At 39.5% G+C, this 24506-nt stretch overlaps 2 protein-coding genes across 4 annotated transcripts in view; both read right to left on the reverse strand.

Annotated features, from left to right (window-relative positions):
- bmpr1bb (bone morphogenetic protein receptor, type IBb) overlaps positions 1 to 500 on the reverse strand; it is a 64397-nt gene extending 63897 nt beyond the window's left edge. The window contains exon 1 of the mRNA XM_085168912.1: positions 77 to 500. The gene's annotated coding sequence lies outside the window, so the exon portion shown is untranslated. The remainder of the gene's footprint in view (positions 1 to 76) is intronic.
- A 127-nt stretch (positions 501 to 627) lies between these two features.
- pdlim5b (PDZ and LIM domain 5b) overlaps positions 628 to 24506 on the reverse strand; it is a 39021-nt gene continuing 15142 nt past the window's right edge. Inside the window, exons 3-14 of one of the 3 annotated variants that reach the window (XM_085168910.1) lie at positions 24337 to 24488; positions 10634 to 10670; positions 9119 to 9141; positions 8105 to 8131; positions 7640 to 7794; positions 6803 to 6830; positions 4125 to 4288; positions 2726 to 2906; positions 2360 to 2540; positions 1943 to 2063; positions 1745 to 1860; positions 1441 to 1648 (exon numbers count right to left, since the gene is read on the reverse strand). In XM_085168910.1, coding sequence (XP_085025036.1) covers positions 1559 to 1648; positions 1745 to 1860; positions 1943 to 2063; positions 2360 to 2540; positions 2726 to 2906; positions 4125 to 4288; positions 6803 to 6830; positions 7640 to 7794; positions 8105 to 8131; positions 9119 to 9141; positions 10634 to 10670; positions 24337 to 24488 — 1275 coding nt within the window. In that variant the 3' untranslated portion in view covers positions 1441 to 1558. Of the gene's footprint in view, positions 1649 to 1744; positions 1861 to 1942; positions 2064 to 2359; positions 2541 to 2725; positions 2907 to 4124; positions 4289 to 6802; positions 6831 to 7639; positions 7795 to 8104; positions 8132 to 9118; positions 9142 to 9793; positions 10312 to 10633; positions 10671 to 24336; positions 24489 to 24506 lie in introns of all 3 variants that reach the window. The other 2 variants (XM_085168909.1, XM_085168911.1) reach the window with 2 other exon arrangements.

Consider the following 24506-nt stretch of genomic DNA (forward strand, 5'->3'; position numbering starts at 1 on the left):
CTGGACATCCACTGCACGAGTACTTCCCAGTGCAGCTAAAACTGCGCTCCCACAGAGACAACAAAAATATACTTACCGTCTCTTCTTAAAGCTGCACAATAAAATCCCAGCCGGTCCTGATTTCAAATCTACTCTGGTCTCTTTTATTTGTGCCCATGTGCCTCTACGTCTGGAGTTTTCGAAGTGTAGGCTACCGATAGTTTTTGGAGGCTGCTTAAATCTCGTGTCCCACAGCTCCCACCTCTGACGTCTTGGAGAATGGCAATAACCTGAGCTCCTGCAGTTATTTGAATATCACTGGATATGTTTTCAGTTATTCCTGAATCTCTCACACTTTATAGCCTATAGCAGTTACAAGACAAGACAGAAGACCAAGTATAGTTTCTTTAATTCTTATGTAGACATTTGTAAGCTACTTAAATTTCTTACTGAAGTTTAAGTGCATGGTGCCCGTCTGCCTGCCTCTTAAGCTTCCCCTCATAATAATAGTTATATCATACACATATCAAGCAGTGATACATCACACACTCATCTCAATGCTTTCTGTCCATCTAACGTCTCATAAACAGAGCATAAACAACAACAGTTTGGATCTAGTGTCCGGTGCAAAAGAATAGAATAACATGGTTTTGAAATGATGCATGGCAGCCAATGTTGGACCGTTTTATTTCAATGAATGCATAGAAAGTGTGCAAAACAAACAAACCAAAACCTGACAGCAGAACTCCACTTTTGAAAATATATTTTAAAATTGTTTTTTGTAACTTGAAAATCCCACAAAACTGTGATTGAATGGCTTAGCACAAAATAGGAAAAATAAAATGCTTTTTAATGCCAGGAGCTGGTTCAATACCACTGGAAGGATGCTCATTTAAACATTTAACTACTGAAGTATAGACTTTACAACATGAACAGAAACAGCTGGATGTCCCCACTTTATTCACTTGACATTAGGAAGTCTTTTCAAAATACTCCTGGATGCATCAATAGTAAAATACATGCACAATATATAAATTGCACATTTTAATAGGTTACTGCCTGGTGTTTTCATTTCATTGTGATAACTAAACAGCACATCATTTAAAGATTTTACTAAAAATACTATTAATAATATTTCCCATTGTTATGCCAGACTGAGTGATCCCTGTCTAAAATATACTTTGTTTTTATTATTATTTAAAGTTAAATAAGCTTAATTTTTAAACCCTGTAAACTAATTTTTTCTCATCTTCAACACACCACCACCACACGGGTATTAAAAATGCATCGGTGTAGATACGGAACTGACAAAGAAGTCAACAGTGCACTGAATTTACTCTTGCATATTAAAAGTTATGTGACATAACTAATGATAATAGTCAATACCAATACTAGAGCATAGAATGAAGCTTACAGTGGAATCTCTAACCAAATATTATTATTATTAAAGAATGCCAGTAATCCAGTTTATTTATTTATTTTTGTTTAAATCAAGAACATATTTAACATTTGCTTGAAATATAACTTGCTGCAAACTGATGCTCCCTCTCTCTCTTATGTATATTCACAGAAGGTCAGCTCAGATGTTGACAGTGTGGGCGTGTTTCTTGCACAAAGGTTTGTCTTTCTTGGAGAAGAATGCCTGACCCTCAAGGTTAGTAGAGCACACCTGTAGAGAGAAACAAACATAATATAGTTGGTTTACTTAATGCGACATGTGGATTTCCAGCTCTTATTGCACAGAGAATTCATCTCCTGAACATACCGCGCACACAAAACAGGTGTCGTGCCAGGTGAATCCTAGAGCCTTCAAGAACTTGTCCCCTGCCTCAATGGGGAAGTCGCAGCCATGACAGTTGGTCCCAAACAGGTTGTAGTAATCTGAGTGAACAGCAAATTGACCAAATGTTAGTCTGTTTGAACAAGACATTGTCTTTATTTTCTTTACAAAACATCGTTTAACCTTTTTCACAGTATGGCTGTCCGTCCTCCATGTGAAACGTGTTGCCTCTGATTGGGAGGTGGCAGGCCGAACAGACGAAACAGGACACGTGCCAGGTCTGTTTCAGGGCATTCATGATCTCCTGTGGAGAAAATATATCAGCAGCTGATATATGGACAGCAGCTCCTGCTATAAACACATGATTGTACACAGTTAACAATATTAAGGAAAGTTAGCTACAACTTACATATGTATATGTGCTACAATCATATTACAGCTCTTTTTTGAATATGTCAACACACAGTATGTGCTGTATATTTTTAAATGTGTAATCACACACACTTCAGTGGATTTGATCAGTGTTTGCTTCATTTCCTGGAATAGAGTGGAGGGTAATAGGAGTTTCTAGTTAAAGCGGACAAAGACACTTTAACCCACCCCCAGAATCTTCTGTTGGCAGCGGGCGCAGGTGGGAGCAAAGAACTGCTCATAGCACTGCACACAGTACACCTTGTTCCCCTCCTCCACAAATCCATGGTCTGCCAGGGAGGAGCGGCAGTGAGCGCAGTTGAACTCCTCAGGGTGCCATGCCATACCCATGGCCACAAGGAATGGTCCCCTGGTGGGATTGAGCACAGATTATAAACATAAGCAAAGCGCCACTTGAAGAGTTTTACATAAACATTCTGCATAATAAGCTGTAGGCTGTACAGACCTTTAGACTTATTTAAATGTAAATGTAGCTGATGAGGAATGTTTTACTGTTCCAAAGCTCCTTTGCCAAATGTAGTTTTTCTGACGTACCTGATGATATCGTTGCACTTGCAGCACATTGGGGTGCGCGTACCAGCTGGGATGTGCTCAGCACGCTGTACCAGAGAGTTGAGGTCCTCAGGATGTGGCCGCGGGGTGGGGCGGTCTGGTCCTTTTGGAGCAGGATTGGTGATTTTGCCAAATGAAGGAAGTGCTCCACCCTTAGGAAAACCTAAATGAGAAAAAGCTATGGGTCAGACGACTGAAGAAAAAAAAAGAAAAAAGATAAAGTCCTGGTTTATGTTTCAAAATGAAAATGAACAAACAACTAGTAGTTACTAGATGCAGTTAATAGAAAAGATGAGATTAGGGGTGTGTGTGGTCAGATGAGGAATGGGAATTATTTAATGACTTCAGTGCCTGAACCATGACAGATCAGGCTTGGACAGAGCCACCCAACTGTGATTTTCCTACTGAGGCAAACAAATTCCAAGACACCTGGAAAAACAGAACGGTTTTTAACAGAAACTGATTCTTACTGGAAGCGATTTTTAGGTCTTTAAACACAAAGAACACTGAGACTTTTAAAGCTGGGGAAAATATTTTCCCGTGTAGCAAATGCTATTTGCCTTTTAGGCAGCAGCTCTTTCACCTCAGTCTGTTTTTGTGGCTGTGATTTTATCTCTGCCCTCCTCACAGCTTTAGAAAACAGGCATAGAAATCTTTTAATCCAAACACAATGAAAAATGATTCTGATGTGATGATGATGATGATGATGTGCTGCAATTTAAATTGTGAAAATGATAAATCACCTATAAACACTGTAAATCTGAATGATGCCAGGCACATTCCACATACTCAGTCCCCTTTCACAGATATGTGCTTGTTTACTTGAACTCAGGCACTTGTTAATCTGATAAATAACAGTCAAAGACCTCACTGTGTCGCCTCCTGCTCTCTTTCACCTTTCAGCAGATGTTTTTAAAGGCTTCCAGGGAAATACTTTTGGATGCACAGTGCATCTGTTCATGTGCGACAGCATGCTTTTATCATACAGCTGGATTGATAATAATGATCACAGGCTGATTCCTTTCAACAAAAAGACAATTTGCTTTACTTCCTAAAGTTTTCATGCCAGGGTTTTCTGTATTTAAAGAACAGCTTTTAAAGAATAAAACCTATAAAACCTCACTTTCACAATTGGCTAAGGGGATCTTAGGAAAAGCCAGTAATCTAAGCACATTAACTGAATAACTCTGGCTTTTATGGAGCTCATAATCTTAAATAGCTTGGTGTCAGATAAGATGAATGGGTGCTGCCATCTGTAGGCTAGAAGCAACAACTACATCACGTGATCTATGTTCAAGGCAGAAGCAGAACCGTGTAAGTGGCTGTAAACAACAGAAGTAGGAAGCGAAAAGGAGGATTTCTGTACAGGATGTTACTCTACCTGATGGAGCTGCAGGCTGATAGGGGGCTTTGTTCTGGGCTGCAGGACTTTTAAATGAGGAAGCAGGGACAACCTTGCCATTTGTGGGTGCCACTGCAGGTTTGGAGTATGTTTTCGCTGCAGGTGAGGTGTGCACAGTGGGATTGGTTTTCTCAACAGACTCACTAAAAACAGATATACATATGTCATAATTCAGCAACACACACACACACACACACACACACACACACACACGCACACACGTGTGCACAGTAATTTTTCCATGACTTCAGAGGACATTACATTGACATTTTGATGTAGTATAAACCCATAACTACTACTTGTTTGGCCCTAACCTGAACCATGTTTTCACCTTAAGCTTTAATGACCAGCAGTAGGATGAGTCACTGGCTCACATTTGCATAATCAACCGTCTTCTTTGAACTGAAAATGAATGTGTGTACGGAACCATTTTAACCACGTCTCCCTTGATGTAAGAAAACTTGCAACCGTTGGAGAGACAGTGACAGACGGCAAGGGATCCCAGTTAGCGATCACTCGGCAGACCAGCTTTGCTTCAACAGGTTAACAATTTGTACATCTGGATTATTTTTCAGCCAGATCACATTGAATCTTATCAAACAACTAAGTCTATGTGTTACAACAGACTTGAGGTTTTATGTTTATTTGTAGTTTTGATCTCATCCAATGTGTTTTCTCTGTCTTATGCTGTCTGTAATGTGTTACTGTTTGAATGACCAGTAACTCATATAAAAAACAATCCAAGCAAAACTACACCGAAAAGTTCTTCTAGTGACAAGCATCATGAAGAATAGTTAACCGTTTCAAACTGGATGCTATTTTGAATAATGTAATGCAATACAGTTCTGTGGAAAACAAAGTAAATCCTTACTGCTTCCATAGGAATTAAGAGGCTGCGTAGCTACTTCCAAATGATTAACTGATCAGAGTGTGAGCAGCATAAGTTTTGTCATTTTACTGGTTTGGAGCATTTAGCATTTGTGTTAGCACAAATATGGTTTGTTTGCATTCCTCTAAAGTATTTTAGAGTCAAATGTGAGGCCATATGTCCAACAGCTAAAGCTAACTGAATGATCACAAGTCTGAATGTCTAATGTCTGAAAAAGAAAAGAACCCGTGTGCTTTAATGGCCCCATCAAAGTCCGACCTCAACCTAACTGAAACGGTTTGGTGGGACTGTGCTTAAACTAATGCCCTACAAGGTGCAGAATTGTGGAGTTTTTATTACATGACTGGAAATTTTAATTTAAATTCTTCATGTACAGAAAATTCTTTCACATCACACACATTCAAAAACTGGAAATTTCTTACTGGCAAAGCGACTTTTTCCATCACAGAAGAATAAAAGAAGAAAAGAGTGGAAAAAGATCAAGAGCAACACAGAAAGAAGTTTATTGAGGTAAAATCATACAAGGTGGACAAATATCACTTTGGTTAGTGTACAAAATACAAGAAAAAGACAGAAAATGCTCAGAATGATAAGGAATAAGATTAAGAGTGGAGGCTCAGATATGAACAACTCACTACAGAAACGCATACTATACACTACAGAATCACGTTGTGCTTCATTTTCAGTCAAACACATGTACTTCCATGCATGAATCATTTATATATTTAAATTACATGTCACCAGAAAAAATATACTTTAAAACTATTTTTGCAACATAGTTTGTTTTCTTGTTACTTTAGAATTGGACATTTTAAAAGAGTGTGCCAAATGATGGGTGCAACTATGCTGCTGCGCAAAGGCCAACAATGTAAATTTAATCAAAAATCAAAATTAAATAAAGCATTAAGCAAAACAAACCCTTTTCTACTACACATTTAGCACTCGTGCTGAAACGCCATGATGCCAGTCTCTCAGCTTGTTGTACTTGTGTCCTATAACTTCTGGGTCCAACTTGTTCAATCTGATTTGCCCCGCGAGAAAGGATTAAAGAAAAGAAGAGAACAGGGAAAGGTGGAAAGGTTAAGTAAGTTAAGTAAAGATAACACATGCAAGCAAGGAAGCAAAGGTATGAATTAAGGAAGTATAGAAAACCTACTCTTTATAAACTTTTATTTATTAAACAAAGCAGATGTGCAATAGTCACTTCTCCCTCAAGAAAAGTTCTCTGAATTAAATGTCACAAACAGAAGGAGAGCAAGAATCTCTTCTTGGCAGATCTGCTTTTACCCACGTACCATTTAACAACCCACAACGCGCAGAGTGAATGACACACTGGTTGGTTGGGGTTCTGGTACAGTGGGCAGACTGTGTTTACTGCGGATTAACTCAACTTCAACATGAGAAAAGCCGTAGAAATCACGGCCTACGCTAAGCCAGTGGCTGTCTCCACTCACCCATCTTCCCCCCCGAGAGCTTTGAAACTGGCTTCTCCAAATTAAGAATAATTCGAGCGTTAAGATCAGGAAATCAGTGCTTTACTTTAAATCACAGGCTCGTCCGTATGCTTATACAATTATTCTGAGGGCCAATTCTGAACCCAAAACCTCTGTGATCAAGAACTTCTTATAACAGTACAACTGCCAAAGCAGATGCATTTCTTTCTGCAAAAGTACTCAAAACGCAGACACCCAGACAGTGAGAAAAATGAAGCCAGACAGAGGGGGGAAAAAACCCTCAAACATACACCAAATAAGATTACAGTACTTACTTCTTTCCACTGTTGTCTGGGGTTTGTTCTGCAACAGAAAATAACCAAAAACACCAGTGAAAATGAAGCTGAATGTGGATTAAATAGTCAGTGAACATATATGAAGACGCATGCTTTTATAATTTATGGGCTGTGGACATAAAGCTTATCAGCTTCTGAAGGAAGGCAAGGCCAGAAAAGGTTTTACGCTCAGCTTTCTAAAGGTTGTAGCTTTACCTCTACTCGAACCTATTTTAGGCTCATTTTGTGATAAGACTTCCTGAACTATTCTCCAGTTGCTCAGCTGCAGACACACCACACACAACAAATCACATGTGTTTCACACCAGTCTGGTAAGTGTGCCTGACAAAATTAGAGGGAAAAGACATCTGATCTTACTTCACTGAAGTGAGCCACTGTAAATGTCATCATGCATCTGAACTGATCCACAAACACTTGCACGCACTACGCTTAGAGCTGGAGGAAAAGCCCAAACCACAGCCTGCTCATGTAACATCAAATGTCACTTACAGTCAAAACTGTAATATGAAATAATAAATCAATCATATGGTGATGAAAGCTTTTTTCTATTATTTGAGGAAGCTGCAAAATCACTATAATCTACACCAGCAATAGAAGTCCGAGTATAAAAATGCTGTTATTTGAAATACTATACTAGAAGTTAGCTTTAAAGAAAGTAGAAATATACTATATAATATAAATATAATAAAATTAATTAAATTGCAATTACAAGCAGTGGTTTAGAAACTGGAATTTAACACTGAACTGATCCTTACAGTATTTCCTGGTTCCTGAAATAATGTCCAGCTAGTTTCAGCATTTTATTTTGGTACACACCGTTCTCAGTGCCAGTCATCTGGGCCAGGATACGGAAGGAGCGTGACTGGGAGGTGCCTGTCCGTGGGTGCCAGTCCTCTGTGTCCTCAATCAGACGCTTCTTGCTGGCATCACTTAGTGGGGATGAATGATTCTCAGGCTGCACAGCGGCTTTCCTTTATAATTAAACAAATAAGAAGAAATCATATTAAGGACGTGGTAAACTTCTGTGCTTTAAACATGCATCAAGGAGGATAATCACTGCCCGACATAACACAAATAATGAATTTAGTACAAGTTCAAATATTTAACACAGTCAAACAATTTTAAATGCACACTTGAGGTGTAACACTCTTGCCATCACGGCAACCAACACACACGCTGTGCACACATGTGCAAAAGCTCAGTACTGAGTCAGTATCAATAGAAGGTGCAGCTTGTAGATGCAGGTTTCACACTGTGACCTAAAAGCTATTCGATTTTTACCTCCGAGGTCTAGCTGGAGGTGAAGTTCTGCAGGCGAGCAATGAGAATGTACAGAGGAGAAAAGGAACAAGGACAGAAATGATCTGAAAGTTCAAGCCTCATAGAGCTCCAAATATTTAGTATGACATTATTCTGCTTATATGTGACACTGCCCAGATTTTTCTACATTTCACTATTGGAGTAAAAGTCAGCCAGTGAATAAAATCTATGAAACGTCCTTAAAAACTCTGCTTAATGTCTAATGCTTGATGACATGAGTTAAGAGAAGCCAAAAACAGTTTAATTCAACACACGGGGTGCATGTTAACAGCAGGGAGTGACCGAGAAATGACAATGACCACAATTCACCACAAGATGGGAGTGATGTGCTCTTGAATTAAGGGCTCGTCTTTTCCACCCAAACTAATTTTACCGCACTCTGGAATACAATAAGTGTAGTGTTCGAGTACTGGTCTAAGCTTTGGGTCGATTGAATGTCAAAAGCCCAAGTTTATGCAAGCTGCTCCACTATGTGTTTGTTTCAAGAGAGAGGAGACACGGTGCGATCAAAAAGCGCACAAAACAGGCTATTCTCAACCAAAACACAATACACTGGCTGTATTTGATTGGCCTTGAATAAACACAGTAGCAGATGGAGCCAGACAGATGCAGAGCTGAGTGACTTAAGAGGCCCAGTGTGATGACAGGCCAGACTTCACTGGGTGTAAACACGGTATTAACCAGCACAGAGTCTGATGCTACTAAAAAAATAATAATTAACAGCATGAAGTGACCTCCTGCTGGGTGTCGTGTGGGGGTTAGAATCAGAGATTGGTTATTTACAGGGTTTCACAGTTCCTTGGACCTTGAAATAAGCAAGTATGGTAATTTAATGAATAGAAACATAAGGTTTGTGAGGATTAGGTCAAAGAGGTGCAAGCAGCATGCATTCGGTAATCATAAAGTAGAGAGATGTAAAGGCTATAATCACATTCCACATGGTTAAAAAGCTACTTTATCATTCACTGCACTAACTTGGTATCTGTCTCTTCTTCCTCCTGTGGGTAAAGAAAGGGTAAATGGAAAATAATTGAAGCCCATAAGGAACATAAATAGACCAGTCGGAAAGAACAAGTATAGTTCAAAACACTCTTTTGAGAGAATGTGCATTGAGGAAACCACAGAAACCACAACAAGAAGACATGCAGGTTAGCACACAAGCTCACACACGCACACACACACACACACACACACACACACCCTCTAGAGGCCAACAGTCCAAGATTGCAGGCAAAGAAAAGACTGACGAGATGGTAAAGAAAGCAGTTTTACATGTAAAGGATCAGGCTACTGTAGCCCGGCTACTGATCCAAAAACCTGCTGATGAAGACCAATCCAGCCAAACTGCTTCCTCTGTGGTCTTTAGAAGTACATAGCTGCAAGGATTTAAGCTAATTAAAAACAAATGTTGATGCAAGTACTGCAGTTTAGATAGAGTATCTGTTTGACAGCTGTAAAGTGTAAACGAGCTCCCACTGCCAGTGAGGTAAGAGCGGAAAATCAGATTAGGATATTTCATATTCATTCAAGGCAATATTTTAGGAAATTTGAGACGCTACGATGTCTGTGGTTTACTGAAGCACATATTGTGTTTATATTAAATAACAGTTTCCTCCTTTAGTTCCTTTTAGATTGATAAATGGTACATACCCATTAACATGCTCTGACACTCCCTGGCTCTCCAAAAGACCTCGCCTCTGTCCGATAGCCACCTCACAAGCATTGGCATTGGAGTAAAGGTTAATAGGTGTGTTATAGACAGAGGGCTGTGGGACGTTAGGATTGGAGGAGGTGGTTGTCATTCTGGCAGGAGAGGAGGAGTTGGATGAGGAGGAAGAGGTGGATGAGGACGTGAAGGTGGAGCGACCAGGGCTGGGTTTGGGAACTGAACTGGCTGGAGCCGAGTCTGTGGCAGCTTGGCTCGACCTCAGCGGAAACGGAGGTTGCGGCGGTTGGGAAGGGGCAGCTGGTGTAAAAGCAGATGACTCAGAGGGTATAGAAGCGACTTTAGGAGCAGCCGGTGAGGAGGAAGCCCCACTGCTGCTGCCGCCAAATGGACGAGCGGTCTTGTTGTATGCAGGAGTGGCCTGACTTATTGGCTTGGTGTATGTGGTGCTTGGGGAAGGGTGAGTGATTGGAACGGGCTTAATGATTTCTTGAGGTTCATCCTGCATGAAAGTGAAGACAAACAACATGCACAAACAAGTTCACAACAAAACATCCCATGCGTGTACTCTAAAACAGCATTCCCAACAGCACAGCACAACATGTAAATAAACTGTGTTTTCACGCACTTTGTTTGTGCCATATGGTTAAAAATGGTGCTCTGGGCCATTGCACATGCCAAACCAAAACTGTGGTTCAACATAATCTCAGAAGGGCACAGCGAGGATGCTTACTTGCATGTAAACCTATAATATTTCATAAATAAATAGAGATGAAAATAGCTTAAGCTAATCTATTTTTTATAGCAAATATTTTCCTTCATACCTTGGGTACTCCATCTTTAGAGGGGGCAGCAGAGGGCCTGAAAAGACAGAAAGAAGACTATTTAATCAGTGCTCATTAAGCATCTTTTCAGCATCATTTTGCAATTGACTTGGTTTCACTAGACCTGCTAAATGTATAATAGACAAACATGGTTCAAGTCGTGGCTTAATTCGCTTGTGGTCAATTAATAGGTTTCATTATGAGCTGCCAAACACCGGTCTTATACTTAACATCTCTGTCTTTTTCCAAAGGCCCTGTTCTCAGACCTGTTCTTAGGATTAGAGAGGATTTCCTAAGAATTTCTGGAGAAGGTGTAAAAGCATAATCAATATCAATTTCAACAAAGGCCACGGTGGGAAAAGAGAATCACTTCAAAGGACAGACATATGCACTTTATCCACATGCTTCAATTTAATGCAAAATGCACATCCGGTATAGACATCTCATGTACAACTCTCAACTATAAAGTTCACTAAAAATAGCGCGATTTACAAGCATGAATATGACCGCTACTGCTAAACCCTAATTTAGAGTTTCTCTACGTAGAGCCTATTATGCAGCCTACGCACGTGGCTGACGCCAGTGCAAACATTTATACCTGCAACAGACTGTGTTGATGTGGTGTGTTGTTACATTTCTTGGTTAGTGCACATCAGATTACGTCATGTTTCAGCACACGGTTTGAGAACAGTTTGCGGTTACAGTGTACCTGCTGAATAGATTTAATGCAGAGAAACAAATAAACCATAACATGGGGAATTTAATTAAACAAAGGCTTACACATAATTTTATACAGGCCTAAATGTAGAAACTTAATGGTTGCATGTAAAATTTAATTTAAAAAAAAAAGTTTTGTACTGCCCAAGCTGTAAACTCTTCAAAACCCAAACTACATAATTTAAAAACAAAGATCACCTTGCACCAATTCAGAGTAAAAGTATTAATGATAATAATCACAATGTGTGATAATATAATGCTGTGGGAGAAGAGAGTAATCTGTTTTTCTCAAGATGTTTAGGAAAACATTGAAATCTGCATCATGTATGTACAAATATCATAACCAGCACAGTTCTTAGCGTCAAACAAAACTAACCAATTGTAAGCCCTTGTTAGGTAAATTAAAGGCTTTTAAAAGTGGACCCTACTAAGCTCTTTTCTTTACGCATATACATTTTTAGAGTCTACTTCAATAACCTTGCATGTTTTACAATTCACAATAGTCTTTACTGATCTTATGCTGAGCCTTGCTGCAGCCCCTCAGCTCATTCTCTGTCTGAAAGAAACTGTTTTATGCATCTTTCTATTACTTTCTTGTGATTGGCTGTCCCTCATAAACCAGAGATGTACGGCTGCGATCATCATATGAGGGATATATGCTCTCACTGACATCATACAAAGACGCTTAGAGCAGTCTAAAGTGATTACTTGTACATATCCTTCTTCTTAATTTCATAATTTGATGCTTGGCTACCTTGAGCCACCACCACTGTAACAGCATATAAAAATAATGACAAGCACAAAACACGCTTAGTGATCTCTTAAGATTCAAATACAGACAGAGGCATTCATTAACAATGTGTCCTATATTTGGGCTGAACATGAAGACAATGTGCCTCTTATGCCTCATTAAGATAAAACAAAAAAACAAAAAAAAGACAGACAGTGAGTCAGCAAGGCTGGTTCCGGACCAGGAGCTACGGTATGTCCTCTGGCTCGCTTCCTTTCGCTGCCATCCCTTATAAGGAAAACAGTCAACAAATTCATGCATTTCCTTTCTGATTGTGCTGAAGTGCAATAACTGAGCCAAAACCAGGTTATTAAAGAGCCCCACCCTTCAACCAGATGTTGATGTCATCTGTGCCCTTGCTTGCATTGACTGTTTTCCACTTAACAGTTAATATACAGTATGCTTATTTTCCAGTGTACTATTCCATTGCACTATTAGGCTATAGTTGCTTATGAAGGAAACACCACACTGTGCCAAGGAAAACAGCAAAAGGTCTAAAGATCAAACAGCACAGTCCATGAAAAACAGAAACCGGCCTAAAATGAGGCAGTATGTATCCGATATCAGTGTCGCAGACTGGGGCAGCTGGGCGGATTCACTCTGTCAGCCTTTTCCCAGAGCAAACTGAACAAACACTTGACAGGGTGGTCCCGTGAACATCTGCTCCGCTCAACCCCTCTGCTATCCTAGCTGGACCTGCTTTTGTTCTCCTACGACAAAGAGACAAACACTGCGTAACACAACGGGCCCACAAGTGTGTATTTAAGGTTCAAAGTCCAGCTGTATGTGTTGGTTAAGCTCAGTTTAACTAGATGTTCAGACCTAAGAGTGTCAAGGGTGTCGTGACAACTATCTGTGTTGTTCTACTTTTCATTATGAAGCTGGTTTCTGTTGAGAAACTAACTATTATTTTATATATTATATAAGATTACTGGACTGTTTTCCTTCTGTATCAAAGCACCACTACTTGTATTACTGTATATATTCATGAAGACATAGTTCCACCTTTAGTATTTGTCTAATCGTGTGTCACAGGCAAAGATTTATGTCTTATGTGCACAAAATTTTAGATTCTAGATTATGCACCAAATGAAATGATGAATAATAAATATTACATCTGGTTGACTTCTAAATTAGACACCAAAAAGATTTCTTCAGAGGAAAAAAAGAGTTCTCAGTGTGCCCACTCTGTCACACACCAACACACACACACACACACACACACACACACACAGAACACGAGAATGAGGAGGCAACAGGAGGAATCAGCCTGAGGGCAAAGCAATGTGACGTATTTCCACTCTGCCTGCGTCTCTTTGAGGGCCAAGAGAAACAGTCTGGCATATGGCATTTGACTGAATGATGGAGAGACTAATAGACACAGCTTTCTCAACACAGACATGTGCCTTACCAGCCTGCAGACCCGCATATCCACTTTTTGATGGAGAGGAAAAACTGCTCACATAGGAGTGGCCGTTAATTTTCCCCATACGCGTTTCACACGCATTTTCTGATGTTGGAAAGAATCTATAGAAACATCTGTCTGATTAAAGCTCAGATATCACACATGGGAAGATAGGGCTGACTATAATTCATGCACACAAAAGGTTACATTATTCCAAAACCTCTGCTGAACGAAGTCTGCCCTGTTATGTTTAACTTCTGAAAAACTGTTGGAACTTTGTAGCTGATGTGGAAATCACAATGTGTTTTCTCAGACATGGAAGAAAGAAGATGGCGCTGTCACTTGGTGTTCGCTCGCTCTGTGGTATAGTATCGCTTCCTGTTCCTGCTCAAACACAGTGGTGTTTCTGAGTAGCTTATTTGCTTAGCAGTTTAATTAACAACTTCTAAATACATTCTTTTTTTCACAGTATAATCTTCACGTGCTTCATCCGAAGCACACTTTCTGTGTACTCACTACCTAATTTATAGCCAAAGTATTCACTCACTGTCTCTGTACTGTTTCGCTAGCTTAGCTCGTAGCCGACCCGTTAGCACCATGGCTACTTCACCTGTCCCTTCTGCACTTTCTTGCTCATTGTGTCAGATGTTTAGTTACTCCTCGGCCTCCTTTAGCGGTAATGATATCTGTAACAAATGTAGCATATTTGCAGCTCTGGAGGCCAGGATTACTGATCTGGAGACTCGGCTACGCACCTTGCACTCACCCTTAGCTAGCCAGGCCCCTGTAGCTGGTGCAGCCGAAGATAGCGTAGGCCCCGCTAGCTGTTCCCCGGCAGACCCCAAGCAGCTGGGGAAAGGCTGGGTAACGGTGAGGAGGAAGCGTAGTCCTAAACAGAAGCCCCAGGTACACCACCAACCCGTTCATATGTCTAACCGTTTTTCCCCACTCGGTGACACACCCGCTGGGGGTCAAACTCTGGTAATTGGTGATTCTGTTCTCAGACATGTGAAGCTAGAGACACCGGCAACCATAGTCAATTGTCTTCCAGGGGCCAGAGCAGGCGACATTGAAGGAAATTTAAAACTGCTGGCTAAGGGTAAACGTAAATTCAATAAAATCATAATTCACGTCGGCAGTAATGACACCCGGTTACGCCAATCGGAGGTCACTAAAATCAATATTGAATCGGTGTGTAACTCTGCCAAAACAATGTCGGACTGTAGTTTTCTCTGGTCCCCTCCCCAATCAGACCAGGAGTGACATGTTTAGCCGCATGTTCTCCTTAAATTGCTGGCTGTCTGAGTGGTGTCCCAGAAACGATGTGGGCTTCATAGATAATTGGCAAACCTTCTGGAGGAAACCTGGTCTTGTTAGGAGAGATGGCATCCATCCCACTTTGGATGGAGCAGCTCTCATTTCTAGAAATATCGACAAATTTATTAAACCCCTCAAAACATGACTATCCAGAGTTGGGACCAGGAAGCAGAGTTGCAGTCTTACACGCCTCTCTGCAGCTTCTCTCCTCCTGCTACCCCCCCAAAAACCCATCTCCATAGAGACTGTGTCTGCTTCCAAAAAGACAAAAAACAAACTAAAAACCAGCAACAAACAACTTAAACATTTACAAAGAAAGAACAATACAGTATCCACATCTGAACCAAAGAGTAAAACAGTGAAATGTGGACTATTAAATATTAGGTCTCTCTCTTCCAAGTCTCTGTTAGTACATGACTTAATAATTGATCAACAAATTGATTTACTCTGCCTTACAGAAACCTGGTTGCAGCAGGATGATTATGTTAGCTTAAATGAATCAACAACCCCGAGCCATTCTAACTACCAGAAATCTCGAAGCACAGGTCGAGGGGGCGGTGTGGCAGCAATTTTTCACACCAGTCTATTAATTAATGAAAGACCAAGACAGACTTTTAATTCATTTGAAAGCCTGATGCTTAACATTATCCACCCCAGCTGTGAAACTCAGAAACCAGTCTTACTTGTTATCATCTATCGTCCACCTGGGCCTTACACAGAGTTTCTGTCTGATTTCTCAGACTTTATATCTGATTTAGTTCTGAGCTCAGATAAAATAATTATTGTGGGTGATTTTAACATCCATGTAGATGCTAAAAATGACAGCCTCAACATGGCATTTAATCTGTTGTTAGACTCAATTGGTTTCTCTCAAAATGTAAAAGAACCCACCCACCACTTTAATCACACTCTAGATCTTGTTTTAACATATGGCATAGAAACTGAACATTTAACAGTGTTTCCTGAAAACCCTCTCCTGTCTGATCATTTCTTGATAACATTTACATTTACAATAATTGATTACGCAGCAGTGGAGAGTGGACTTTATCAAAGTAGATGTCTTTCTGAAAGCGCTGTAACTAAGTTTAAGAATATAATCCAGCCACTGTTATCATCGTCAATGCCCTGTACCAACACAGAGCAGAGCAGCTATCTGAACGCTACCCCAACAGAGGTCGATTATCTTGTTAATAATTTCACCTCCTCACTACGTACGACTCTGGATACTGTAGCTCCAGTGAAAACTAATGTCTCTAATCAGAAGTACCTGACCCCGTGGTATAACTCTCAAACACGTACCCTCAAGCAGACGACTCGTAATCTGGAGAGGAAATGGCGTGTCACAAATTTAGAGGATCATCATTTAGCCTGGAGAAATAGTTTGTTGCTTTATAAGAAAGCCCTCCGCAAAGCCAGAACAGCTTACTATTCGTCACTGATTGAAGAAAATAAGAACAACCCCAGGTTTCTCTTCAGCACTGTAGCCAGGCTGACAAAAAGTCAGAGCTCTTTTGAGCCAACCATCCCTTTAACGTTAACTAGTGATGACTTCATGAACTTCTTCACAAATAAAATTTTTATCATTAGAGAAAAAATTACCAATAATCATCCCACAGATGTAATATTATCTACAGCTACTTGTAGTTCCATTGATGTTAAGTTAGACTCTTTTTTTCCAATCGATCTTTCTGAGTTAACGTCAATAATTACTTCCTCCAAACCATCAACGTGTCTTTTAGACCCCATTCCTACAAAACTGCTCAAAGAAGTTCTGCCATTGATTAATTCTTCGATCTTATATATGATCAACCTATCTCTAATAATCGGCTATGTACCACAGGCCTTCAAGGTGGCTGCAGTTAAACCTTTACTCAAAAAGCCATCTCTAGACCCAGCAGTCTTAGCTAATTATAGGCCAATCTCCAACCTTCCTTTCATATCAAAAATCCTTGAAAGAGTAGTTGTCAAACAGCTAACAGATCATCTGCAGAGGAATGGTTTATTTGAAGAGTTTCAGTCAGGTTTCAGAGCTCATCACAGCACAGAAACAGCTTTAGTGAAGGTTACAAATGATCTTCTTATGGCCTCTGACAGTGGACTCATCTCTGTGCTTGTCCTGCTAGACCTTAGTGCAGCATTCGATACTGTTGACCATAATATTCTATTAGAGCGATTAGAACATGCTGTAGGTATTACAGGTATTGCACTGCAGTGGTTTGTATCATATCTATCTAATAGACTCCAATTTGTGCATGTAAATGGAGAGTCCTCTTCACACACTGAGGTTAATTATGGAGTTCCACAGGGTTCAGTGCTAGGACCAATTCTGTTTACATTATACATGCTTCCCCTAGGCAGCATCATTAGAAGACATAGCATACATTTTCACTGCTATGCAGATGACACCCAGCTCTATCTGTCCATGAAGCCAGATAACACACACCAATTAGTTAAACTGCAGGAATGTCTTAAAGACATAAAGACTTGGATGGCCACTAACTTTCTGCTTCTCAACTCAGATAAAACTGAGGTCATTGTACTCGGCGCTGAAAAGCTTAGAAATTTGGTATCTAACCAGATTCTTACTCTGGATGGCATTACCTTGGCCTCCAGTAACACTGTGAGGAACCTTGGAGTCATTTTTGACCAGGACATGTCCTTCAACGCACATATTAAACAAATATGTAAGACTGCGTTCTTCCATTTGCGCAACATCTCTAAAATTAGAAATATCCTGTCTCAGAGTGACGCTGAAAAACTAGTTCATGCATTTATTACTTCCAGGCTGGACTACTGCAATTCATTATTATCAGGATGTCCAAAAAACTCACTGAAAAGCCTTCAGTTAATCCAAAATGCTGCAGCAAGAGTACTGATAGGGACTAGAAAGAGAGAGCATATTTCTCCTGTTTTGGCTTCCCTTCATTGGCTTCCTGTTAAATCCAGAATTGAATTCAAAATCCTGCTCCTCACATACAAGGTCTTAAATAATCAGGCCCCATCTTATCTTAATGACCTTGTAGTACCATATCACCCTATTAGAGCACTTCGCTCTCGCTCTGCAGGCCTACTTGTTGTTCCTAGAGTATTTAAAAGTAGAATGGGAGGGAGAGCCTTCAGTTTTCAGGCCCCTCTTCTGTGGAACCAGCTTCCAGTTTGGATTCGGGAGACAGACACTATCTCTACTTTTAAGATTAGGCTTAAAACTTTCCTTTTTGCTAAAGCATATAGTTAGGGCTGGACCAGGTGACCCTGAATCCTCCCTTAGTTATGCTGCAATAGATGTAGGCTGCCGGGGGATTCCCATGATGCATTGAGTTTTTCCTTTCCAGTCACCTTTCTCACTCACTATGTATTAACAGACCTCTCTGTATTGAATCGTATCTGTTATTAATCTCTGTCTCTCTTCCACAGCATGTCTTTATCCTGTCTTCCTTCTCTCACCCCAACCGGTCGCAGCAGATGGCCGCCCCTCCCTGAGCCTGGTTCTGCCGGAGGTTTCTTCCTGTTAAAAGGGAGTTTTTCCTTCCCACTGTCGCCAAAGTGCTTGCTCATAGGGGGTCATATGATTGTTGGGCTTTTCTCTGTATCTATGAAGCGCCTTGAGGCGACATTTGTTGTGATTTGGCGCTATATAAATAAAATTGAATTGAATTGAATTGAATTGAATTGAATTGAATTGAATGAACAAAAACAAAAAGGGAAAGAAAACAACTAAGTTCAACAGATATGAGACATTAGGGGATGTGGTGGAAAAAACATTTTTTTGTATTTGTGTTTTTATGCAGCCAGCCTATCCGGTCAATGGCAAAACTCGGCATGTGTTTGGCACAATGCTTTTCCTGTCTGTCCATGCGCCCTCCCCCTTCATATTTCAATATGAATGCGCATCTCTGAAGAGGAAATAGTGAATGTTACAACAGACAGTTCAAGAGTGGGGACGGAGGTTTAAATAGGTGACACACACATGCTGCTCACTGAGGTAAAGCTTATCAGCATGTAACTAGTCAGTTGCCTGGATACCAACTAACATAGTAATCTCCTGTCTCTGCACGTCCGGTGTGTGTATATATTTGCCGAGCCAGAACCCTGAGCTCTTGTCCGTATCAGCTGTCACGTGTGTTAGATTGATACCATTCGCACGTGCATCACTCTGAATATTACAGCTCCTCCACACGTGAAAGTGATACTCACTGATCGCGTGCGCTTGTCTTGGCAAGAAAATTGCAATATGTAAAAAAGTGAACTACAGCATCATAACAAGATATTCAGATTTCAGTTTGATTATATTCAGCAAACCCAAGTCACATCCAGACCAGGTTGATTTATGCTGGAAAATGAATTTTCCTTAAGGATGAATCACTGAACCCACAACAGAATAAACAGATTCCAGTTAATGTATTTTTTGAAAGCAGTGTCCAAGCAATTTAATAAACCCTCATCCTTTCTTACGTTTCTTCCAACCACCACACCACATCTGACTAAGCCAGCAGTAAGTGAGGGCTTTGGACTGCATTGGATTGTTCTGTATCTTCCTGTGATATAAACAGCGTAAGACAGGTTGGGTGTACATTGGCTATATATAGATGTGTCTGCAGACAGACTCCAGAGCAGCCTAGCAGGTGACTACTGTTTAGCTAAAAACATAGACTGCAGCTAAAGCACAGGCTGCAGATACAAATCTAATGATAGCAGAAGTGATGCCAAATTCATAGGATTCTGGTTAGAAGAGGGTATTTTTGCAATTTTCTACTTTCTCCCTCCCATTTAAAGGTTTCTTTTGACTTTTTGAAAACAATCAAAAGCACGATGATCGGTTCTTCTGGGCAGCAAACTTTCTGTATCGGATCATTAATATAGCAGTTGCACAATTAACACCTTTCAAAAGGATTCTCACGCTGTTAGTGCTAAATGTGGAAAAGAAAATCCAAAAAGAGTGGTTCACAGGGGCTGGCTGTGCTGATCCGTATTATCTTTGAGGTTTTGGAACCAGGTGCACCCTGCCACAAGCTTTCGGAAATGGTGTTTTATTACACTGTGCTGCATATTTCAGTGACAATAAATAAACATCAATTATCATACTTTCCTAAGACTTCTTTCCACAGCTGCCAATGTTAGCTGGTCAGCAACAAGATTTCCATGAAACTGGAACAAAAAAATAGATAAAATTCACTCAAGCCCACTCTTCATGTTGACTCTGTGCACAACAAAGATGATGTGGAAGATCTCAGTCTGAAACATTTAGACAGCCAGTGTTTTGAGGTCATTAAAAATAACCATTTTCAGCAAATGCTGTCTTGTGTGTAAATGTGCATGCCGGTAAAACTAAACCATAGAAGTGACTGGATTCACCACAAAAACAGCCAAACTAAATATAATTATACTGAGTCTTCCTGGCTGTGATTCCAATTCAAAACATGAAACTGCAAAACTAAATAATATAAATTCCACTCGGATTAATGACATTCTGACAATGAGCAAACAGAGATGCTTAAATTCCTTTTCTCATACTACAGTCTTGGAAAATAAAACCGGTTTTATCCATTTACCAGAAACTCTATGACAGCTCACCCTCATCTAGTCATTTGTTATGATTTACTATATAACGCAACAACAGGATAGGAAGGGCACTTCCAAGGTTCATTTCCTTTCTGATGATAACATGTTTATCCTCACCTAGCAACAATAAAATAACATTAATGCATTGAAATCAGTGTCTGTGTGGTACAAACAAGTTGTGCAATTTGACTTCAAATTCCTCGGGGCCCTTATGTAGATTCACTTCAGTGATCGCCTATTTTTTCCACATTGGAAGCTATACAAAAAGGTTGGGACACTGTTAAATGTAAATAAAAGAAGAATGGACAATAAATGATTTTTACATTTCATAAACCAGTATTTTCTTCACAAAACAGAAAAGATATAAAATGTACCACTGAGAAAATGTACCAGTAAAGGTCATATACTAGTTAGGTTTGAATTTGATGGCCATATGAGCAGAACTTTATCAAAATGCAAAAAACTGTATACAAATTGTTGATTACACAATAATATATTTTTCAACATAGCATTGCAAAGGATTTAAAAATCTCATTATTTATAGCACGTATAGTACATGTGGAGTTGGCAGTTTGTAAATCTGGGAAGGCGCCATCAGTACTGAAAGGTATATACAGGTTTTAGAGCATCACATGTTCCCAGACATCTTGTTCAGGGAAGGCCTTGCGTATTTCAGAAAGACAGTGCTAAACCACATATTCCATCTATTGGCTTTATGGCTCGGCTTCGTAGTACAAGAACTTGGGTGCTGGGCGTCTGCCTGCAATCCAGACCTTTCACCAACTGAAACCAATTGAAACATCATGAAACAAAAAAATATGACAAAGACAACCCGGGACTATCAGACAAGAATGAGACAACGTTCCTTTCTCAAAACTCCAGCAACTGGTCTCCAGACTTTTAAAAGACGACGAAATGCTACACAGTGGTAAATTTGGTTGTGTCACAACATTTGTGATGGCATTAAATTCAAACTTGAAACTTAAAAATGTTACATTTTCTCAGTTTAAATATGTCATTCATTTTCTGTGTTCTACTTTGAGTAAAATACAGATTCATAAGATTTGTATATCATTGCATTCTGATATTAATTTACATTTTACATTGGCGTCTTTAAACACCATCATTAGTTTGCATGCCATACCTGACAAGTGTCTTAAGACAATTTTGGGCCATTACACATTTCCAGAAAAGACACTGACAATGGTTTTAGAAGTCTGTGTTATTCTACTGGATGACTGGAATTTGGCATTTTAAATGACTGAGTGCTTCTAAGCAGTCAGAACATATGACCGACATCATTTTCATAGTCACTGAACCTTTCAGTAACACCTGGTGTCTTATGAAGGGAGCCATTGTCATCCTAGAAGAGACCACTCCTACCAGAATAGAAACTAAGCTATTTTCTATGCAGCGTCACCGTGTCAGACTAACTTTTCATGCAAAATTAAATGTACTTAAAGTGTCATTTTTTTAGACTTTGATATTAATGACCATAATATTCTTTCATATCAAACTCCTGATAGAAAATCAATACATATATGCCGTCTAGAAAATGCACCGTTAAATGTTGTCAGATGAATGATGCTATTTGGATGGTCACATATCTTCTATGTGAACTGTTTTTCATAGCTCACATTCTTCAGAGCTACATAATATAGGAATCTTTTAACTGCCATATTAATCATCTCTTGGTAGTCTTGTAATGTTGCTATGGCACAAACAGTCTTATCAGCAAATTCATCCATTCGCTTCCGCTTATCCTTTTTCAGGGTCGCGGGGGGCGCTGGAGCCTATCCCAGCTGTCATAGGGCGAGAGGCGGGGTACACCCTGGACAGGTCGCCAGTCTGTTGCAGGGCTAACACATAGGGACAGACAACCATTCACACTCACATTCATTTGCACACTCACACCTAGTGACAATTTGGATTATCCAATTAACCTATCCCCACAAGCTGCATGTCTTTGGACGGTGGGAGGAAGCCGGAGTACCCGGAGGGAACCCACGCAAACACGGAGAGAACATGCAAACTCAGCAAATCGTAGCACATAATTGGAGATGGTAAAGCTTCACACCAAGTATCAGTTATGCACACTGGGTTTGAAGTATTTCAGAAAACAGCAGCATAAAAGTACTAATCAGGTTATGTACTGTAGTATTCTTAAGAGTTTTTATACAAACCAATATAATGCACCCTGTACACTATAAATAATGTATTTAAGCACAGAGTATTTCAAATACTCTGTCACTCAACAAGATAAGCAATAATAAAATTTCAGAGCAGCATATGAAAATGAAGCCATAAACAAAATACTGCAGTAATGTAATATTTGCAACAAGAAGGCTTTTGTTGTTTATTGAGTGAATTTACGTATACTCTGAAATGGCAATGTTTGATGTTTCATTGCGCATCCATTACCCGCACTAGATTACATACAGCTGCAGGACGGGGTTATTTTCAGACAGTTTTCCCACGATTAAAGCACAGAGGCTCCTTTCTCCTTTGATGTGGTGTTGGAATGACAGTACAAGCAAACCAGGCTTAAGTTTTCTGTCAACAAATTTTATAGTTTGGAAAGTGTGCGTGCTTGCTTTGGTTCTCTTTGTTTATGTGACAGTAAAGTCGCTCTTCGCTGGATTCGTATACACTGTTAGATTCACCACTTCACCTCATTCAAACAAAAGACTCGCCAATAAAAATAGTACCGAGTTTCACTATTGCTAATTTTAATCCCTCCTCTTCTTCCCTATTGTATCACAAACTGGATACAAAAATATCTGATGATATCTAATATATTTACCAATATCTTGATCATTACAATAAATATACTCAATAAATATAAATTGTATTGTATATTTTAAAGGCAATTCTCCGTGTTCAATAAGTACATTGAGATATTTACTACAATTCAAATTGATTTTAATGCTGTTCCTACACTTCTATATTAGCATAGTAGTTTCATAAAACCTGGGATTCTATTCTTTCCCTGGTCAACTCTGTTCCCCTTCCAGAAGATTAACTGAATGGCTCCCATTAAGATAAACAGCAAATTTGACTGTTCAGTCAGGAAACTGATAGAGGCCACTTTTTCTCACTGATGTGGCGATATGGTTGCCAAGCATTTGGCAGAAAATCCACATTTTTCTCTATTTATAAGTTTATTCCTCTAAACATCAGTACATTTCTACTCCAAATGTGTGTTTATGGGTGTTTTCCCATAGAGTTAGGCTTGTTTGTTGTCAGCTATGAGAACAGAGCATGATTAACATGTGTTGTGCAGGGAAATATGTCTTTGAAATGTCTTTGAAATGTCTTTTTTTTTTTTTTTTTTTTTTTATTTAGGTATATTATTTTATGTTTATACCAATGCATTCAAGGCCAAGTTAGTCTATAAAATGATTTATTATATGCTATAGTTGACTATAAATAAGGCTTTTACATGATTAAATGTAAAAAATATAATAAAATATTATGCCAATAAAACCAATTTCCACTGATTTTACTGCAGCTCAGTGCAAAAACACTGAACTGTTTTAATTAGCACAGCAAGACTTCATCTGCTTTAAATAATAAAAATGTCTAATTAAATAAAGCACAAATAAAGTAAAGTTATAACAAATCAAGCTTCTTATTGCAGTTGTCAGCCTTTCTGTCCTACAAAAAGTACCTTAAAATATTTACTATAACTTTTGTCAAAATACTTTTAATTTGCTTCAATACACACAAGTAGGAAAAATCACTTCATAGTGCTTTTGAAGCTGTGTTAAACCAGCTATAACAGCATATTAATAAAAATCTAAATGTTGACAGGAGTCCCAGGGAAGTCTGTCTAGTCACATAAGTAAGTGAAATTCATAGGTTGTCCTGAAGAAGTCCCAAGATGTGTGAGTGATGTGATTTTCATGCAGTTACCTCTGTAGAGTGAGGCTGAGATTGCCTGTGCAGGCCTTAATCTTGTTCTGGGCCTCGAGGTGATTCATGCTGTCTGTGGAAATCCCATTAATCGACAGAATGATGTCTCCAACACTCATCTTGGCTTTGACGGCCTTGCCTCCATCAGTCAGCTGCAAAGACGCAGAAAA

Source organism: Neolamprologus multifasciatus, chromosome 7, assembly GCF_963576455.1.
Source record: "Neolamprologus multifasciatus chromosome 7, fNeoMul1.2, whole genome shotgun sequence".
NCBI lineage: Eukaryota > Metazoa > Chordata > Actinopteri > Cichliformes > Cichlidae > Neolamprologus > Neolamprologus multifasciatus.